The sequence below is a fragment of the Epinephelus moara genome, chromosome 12 (genome assembly GCF_006386435.1).
Source record: "Epinephelus moara isolate mb chromosome 12, YSFRI_EMoa_1.0, whole genome shotgun sequence".
NCBI classification, from domain to species: domain Eukaryota; kingdom Metazoa; phylum Chordata; class Actinopteri; order Perciformes; family Serranidae; genus Epinephelus; species Epinephelus moara.
This window is the reverse complement of record NC_065517.1, coordinates 16,342,493-16,348,958: the sequence shown is the minus strand read 5'-3', so window position 1 is coordinate 16,348,958 and position 6,466 is coordinate 16,342,493. Positions and strand designations below refer to the sequence as shown.

The window sequence follows — 6,466 nt, the reverse complement described above, 5'->3', positions numbered from 1 at the left end:
TTTATTGGATAATTAAATGCACTAACAAAAGATCACAATTGTGGAGGAGGGTGGGACGAGGTGGTTGTGCCAAATAAACTGAAAGAGATAAAATAAAACTGGACCTAAACTGAGTTTGAACTTGAAACAAAACTCAAACAAAAACCTGACTCTCTTATCCAAAAAAAGAAGCTTAACCAAAAATAAATACAGAGGTGGCACCAACCCTAAAACCTAGTGTGTTACAACAATGGATACCTACGTGAATGAAAAAATGTAAAGCATACCCCGTCTTACCTATGTCCACAAACCTCACTCCACAAAACCTTGTTTTATGCATCCAAGTTCACTCAACATGTGCAGCAGCTCTAGCAGGTGGAGGAGAAGAGCGGGATCACTGCAGGCATGGTCCTTTTCTACAAGAGCTCCGGATGTGACTGGCCAGTCTGCAAGCACCCACACCCTACAGGTGCAGGCCAGTCAGGTTGATGGCACCTGGAGAGCAGAGAGGAGGAGGAGAGAGAGAGAGAAGACCAGGAGGGAAAAACACACACACAAACACAACTGCACTTTGCCCCTGCCTGGCATGTAACATTAGGTCTTTTATGCAGATGCACTGCAGCCATAGTTACAAGTATGAGCAGTAGTGCGGGAGTCAGTGTTGCCAGATATATGATAGTGTTAGGGCCTATACAACATACGATAAATACTTTTTCGCCCTTTGAAACCTGGAGCGACATCACTTTTCTTGTGCTGCTTTCAGATGCTTTTCATAAGTATATAAAACTTTGACCCCTGAGCTAATCGGGAAAAAGGCAATGGGCAACTTGGAAAGAAATGTTCCACAAATTGAAAGGAAAAAAAAGGATTTAGAAAAATTATTTAAAAATAATAGGGGGAAAAAAGAAAAAGTTCAGGAAAACTTTATAATTATATTTTAAAATGAATTATTTAAATTTTATTTATTATATTTTTTCAGCATTTTTTCCAGGTAATTTATTGTTTGTTTGACTGAACTTTTTTTTTTTTTTTTTTTTTTAACTAATTTTCTTGTTTGTAATTTTTTTTTTTTTTTTTTTTTTAACTAATTTTCTTGTTTGTAATTTCTCTTTTTAACTTTTTCTATTTTTTGGGGGGTCACTTCTTTTTTCGTTGCTAATTTGCCTCCTTCTCATGTTTTTAAAAGAAACCAAATTTGCTCAGGTTTCAAAGCAAATAGCCTATACGATAGTTTTAGGGCCTGTACGAAACACCATAAATACTTTTTCACCCTTTGAGACCTGGAGCGACATCACTTTTCTTGTGCTGCTTTCAGATGCCTTTCACAAGTATTTAAACCTTTGAACCCTGAGCTAAGTGGTGCAATTTCTTTCAAAAACATAAGGAAAAAAGGCAATGAGCAACTTGGAAAGAAATGTCTCACAAATTGCAAAGAAAAAAAAAAGGATTTAGAAATTAAAAAAAAAAAATAGGGAAAGCTCATCCGACCTCAGATCGGAAAAAATATGAATGGCAGTGAATGAGGAGAGAAATATTATTCGGAAAAAATATGAATGGCAGTGAATGGGGAGAGCAATATTATCTTTTGTTCCCGTTTGAGTTGCGACATGAAATCTAAATATGTTGTTAATGAATTTAAAACATAAATTTTAAGGTCAAGAAAGTCATACTTTGTGGTAAAACTGTTGAGATATAAGCTTTTGAAAAAAACGTAATTAGAAAAACTACACAGGAGGCGGTCGCGTATGTGACGTCATAGCTTTCGCTCGCTTCCTGCAGCTTGGAGTGACTGCAACCTGGCACAAAACACACAGACATCTTCAATCATAAATCGATTAATCATAAAACAGTGGAATTTCAGCCAAGCTGCAGGAAGCGAGCGAAAGCTATGACGTCACATACGCGACCTCCTCCTGTGTACTCTTGAGTCTTTCTATTTTTTGACAATTGGTTCAGGAATGGTATTGTGCAGATGAATCAACTTTTCAATAAGGAGGGAAAACTTTTTGGTTACCAAGAATTTCTTTGTCATTATAAGATCCCTGTGACCCCTAAAGATTTTGCTGTGGTTTATGATGCCTTTGTACTTTGTTTGAATGATGTATTATTTGGCTTTACAAATTATAGGAGAGAATTAGACGATGTATTTTTTTCTATGTAATCTCATCATATTCCTGGCCAAGTTTTATATTCATAAATCTAAGGTGTTGAAAATCAAACCTTCCTTTTGTACCTTTAAAAAGAGGCAGAGTCCTACATTAAAACACTATCCACCTCTTGCAATAGAAAAGCTGTGAAAACGTTGAAGCTGTGCTCCAAATTTAATGTACTGTTATAATTTTAATATATATATTTTTAATATTCTGTGCACCATTTTTATTTCATATTTGTGTTTTGTTTGTAACACCTGGCGTTGCATATCTGCTTGTTTCTTTATTTTCTTATTACTACTGATGTTTCAAAACATGATATTTGTGTACATGATGCTGATGTTCAACAAATAAAGTTTATTGGAAAAAAAAACAAAAAAACTCTTGAGTCTTTCTAATTAAAAAGCTTATATCTCAACAGTTTTACCACAAAGTATGACTTTCTTGACCTTAAAATTTATGTTTTAAATTCATTAACAACATATTTAAATTTCATGTCGCAACTCAAACGGGAACAAAAGATAATACTGCTCTCCCCATTCACTGCCATATTTTATATTTTTTTCCGATCTAAGGGCCCATGAGCTCTACCGGAAGGGGCGTGACTTCGGCACTCTATTTCCGTGCACCCCCTCCTCACTGCCAATCACATCAGCCGTGCTCAGCTCATGTTGCTTTGCGCAGCCGCACTGGCACCGCAACAAACTTAAAGGGGAAAAATAAGTGGACATGAGTTCGGACTGGGAGGAAAAAAGCACTGTGTTACGAGTTGAATGTTAAAGTTCAGTTTCTGCTGTTGAAGCAGTTCTGCATGCAGTGTGTAGTTGGGTGCTTTTATTTTGATAGTTAAGGACGGAAGCAGTGGTTGTGCAAAGCGGTGCAGCTCACTAGGTGGGTGTGTTTTGGTGAGAGTGTATCATTCAAATGGTCGAGCATCTGTGTTTATTCCTTAGGTTATTGCAGCTCCATGCACATAGTGCATACAGTAGTTTGGGTCCAAATACATTTAAATGCGACAACACGATATTTCTTCATTTCCCATCTGACAACAGTAGGAGTAGTCATTTTGGAGATGGCGGAACACGACAGCACACAGGAGTCTGTGGAAATGATCGTGCAGCCTGAGGGTGAGGATGGCTCCTCATCCTCCACCACTGAGGCCTCCTCCGTGTCAGACTCAGAGGTAGGAACAGACCAGCTGGAATCCAGCTCTGACTCAACCGAGGACTCATCTGAAGAGGAGGGCGGAGAGGAGGAGGATGAAGCAGCGGCGGGATGGACTTCAAAAAATGGGAAAATAGTGTGGTCTCCCACAAACGCTGAGACGTACCGTTACGTCCCAGCAGCCACAGGTTTGGTCCCGGGACCTACACGCTATGCCACCGCCCACATCACTGACCCGATGTCCAGCTTTGCGCTGCTGCTGACGGATGACATCCTGCAGCACATCGTGGACATGACAAACCTGCAGGGGAGACGCTCCACCGCAGCCTGGCGAGATGTGGACAAAGATGAGCTGCAGGCTTACGTGGGGCTGCTCGTTCTGGCCGGTGTGTACAGGTCCAAAAACGAATCAACCCTCAGCCTCTGGGGCGAGAAGTCAGGACGCGGCATTTTCCGCGCCACGATGTCCCACAAGAGGTTTCACCTCATCAGCCGGACACTGGTGTTCGACGACAAGCAATCCCGACCCCGACGCCGCGATGACCGGATGGCTCCCTTCCGCAAAGTCTGGGACATGTGGACGCGCCGCCTGCCCATGCTGTTCAACCCGGACAGGGACATCTGTGTGGATGAGCAGCTCGTCCCATTCAGAGGCAGGTGCAGCTTCAGGCATTACATGCCCAAAAAGCCAGCTAAATATGGCATAAAGATCTGGGCAAACTGTGATGTCAAGACGTCCTACGCCTGGAGACTGCAGGTATACACAGGCAAAGCGGCTGGCACTCCTGGTGAGGTCAACCAGGGGATGAGGGTGGTCCTGGACATGACAGAGGGACTCAAGGGACACACCGTCACCTGTGACAATTTCTTCACCTCCTGCGCACTGGCAGATGAGCTGCTCAAGAGGAAACTGGCCCTGGTTGGCACGATTCGCCACAACAAGCCCGAGCTTCCCCCTCATCTGCTCCAGGTGAAAGCAAGAGCGGTGTTCTCCTCCACCTTTGCTTTTACGCACACACACACACTGGTCTCCTACATCCCCCGACGGGGCAAGAATGTGCTGCTGCTCAGCACGAAACACCGCAAGGCAGACATAAACTGCGAAACGAAGAGAAAGCCCATCATAATCAAAGATTACAACGGATGCAAAGGAGGTGTCGACAACCTGGATAAGGTGGGTGCCATTACGCATCAATTACGCACACATTTATTTATTCTTAGTCTTATGTTATTGTCTAAAATATATGTTTTTTTAAATGAGCATTTACATATGTGTATCATGAGTAAGAATGCTTGTGTAATGTGAGGGTTGGACCGCTCAAGTTAGGAGTACACATCCGGATGGAGATGGATTTTCTCCTATACATCACTTTACTATTTCCACATCTTAGCAGCTTTCAACAACCACGTTTTTCCCGCTTACACCTCCTGGTTGGTGGTCACATGACTTACCTAACCAATGAGGAGTAAAAGGAATTAGACTGAAGTAAATGTATAAGAGAACTACTGAAGCAGATGCAGCATTTCACCATGTTTAACCATGCTGCTGCAGATATTTTAACATGTAAATATCTTAATAATAATTGCAAACATAAATGTGCAAATACGTGACTGTAGAAACACTGTAAATGCATTTTTTAGCAGTTCACTGAAACACAAATTCTAGAGGTCGACCGATTAATCGGGCCGATCTAACGCCATTTTGAGGTAATCGGCTTAGTCCGATGCCTGTGCTCACGAGGCCGATGACCAGAAGAGAAACCTTAAAACAGTGTTAAACTGTTGCACAATGTTGGTGTTCTTAATGTGCCCTTAACACTGTCATCGTAGGCTACACACAGGTGCAGCAGAATAGACTGTTTCTCCGTCTCTCATCTCTCCGTTACTCACGTGCAGTGTTGGTGCTGCGATCATAAACAGACTGGAATACCGAGCAACTCAGGCCAGCCAAACATAACTGAAGGCTGTGTGGATCTCCGACATGTTGACAAGTAGCACTGGTGTTTGCATTGTGTTAGAAAATGCACTGGAGACGGTGAAAGCAACATGCAACAAGTGCCCATGAGGTGCGGGGCTAACGTTTGCTAATCAGGGAAGCACCGCGGGTACTCGTATAACGAGTTCGAGTTGCTTTGAAATGCGCGTTCACCGTCTCCAGTGCATTTTCTAATTGCCTATACTGAACAAAAATATAAACGGCTAAGTGGTAGGAGTTCTCCGTTATTCACGTGTGGAATTGGCGATGCAGTCATCATAAAGGGGCTGGAATACCTTGTCTACATGTTGGAGATACACATAGCCTTCAGTTGCGTTTGACTGGCGTAAGTTGCTTGGTATTCCAGTCTGTTTATGATCACAGCAGTAACACTACACGTGAATAACGGAGAGATGAGAGACGGAGAAACAGTCTGCTCTGCTGCACCTGCGTGTAGCCTCCCCTCTTTGAGCCTAACAAGACACCAGCCCTGCGTTCCAATACCCATACTACCATACTATTTAGTATGCCAGAAAAATAATTAGTGTGTCCCAATACATAGTATGTCAGATGCAGTATGCCAAAAGTACCAGGATGTTCTACTACATCCTGTCATATTTCGCAGTATGCATGTCAGCATGCTTCTTTGGTCATTCTGACCCACAATCCTTTGCGCAGCGGAAGTTACGTCGCATTGACTGAGCTGCGTGTACAACCAACGCCCACACTTCCTTTCATACACGGTTTATTTAATTTAAGATACTAAGACACTACATATTAGGACTGCAATGATCTGATTACAGTGGTGTGAAAAAGTGTTTGCCCCCTTCCTGATTTCTTACTTTTTTGCATGTTTTCCACACTTTAATGTTTCAGATCGTCAAACAAATTTAAACATTAGTCAAAGATAACACAAGTAAACACAAAATGCAGTTTTTAAATGAAGGGTTTTATTAATGAGGAAGAAAAAAATCCAAAGCTACATGGCCCTGTGTGAAAAAGTGTTTGCCCCCCAGCTCCTGTTAAAACATAACTGTGGTTGATCACACCTGAGTTCAATTTCTGTAGCCACACCCAGGCCTGATTACTGCACACCTGTTCCCAATCTAGAAATCACTTAAATAGGACCTACCTGACAAAGTGAAGTAGACCAAAAGATCCTCAAAAGCTACAGACATCATGCCGAGATCCAAAGAAA

The 6,466-nt window shown here is 42.2% G+C and overlaps 1 protein-coding gene across 1 annotated transcript in view; it reads left to right on the top strand.

The window, feature by feature from the left end:
* The first annotated feature begins 2,832 nt into the window (after positions 1 to 2,832).
* LOC126398503 (piggyBac transposable element-derived protein 4-like) overlaps positions 2,833 to 6,466 on the top strand; it is an 8,059-nt gene continuing 4,425 nt past the window's right edge. Inside the window, exon 1 of the mRNA XM_050057909.1 lies at positions 2,833 to 4,467. Coding sequence (XP_049913866.1) covers positions 3,097 to 4,467 — 1,371 coding nt within the window. The 5' untranslated portion in view covers positions 2,833 to 3,096. The remainder of the gene's footprint in view (positions 4,468 to 6,466) is intronic.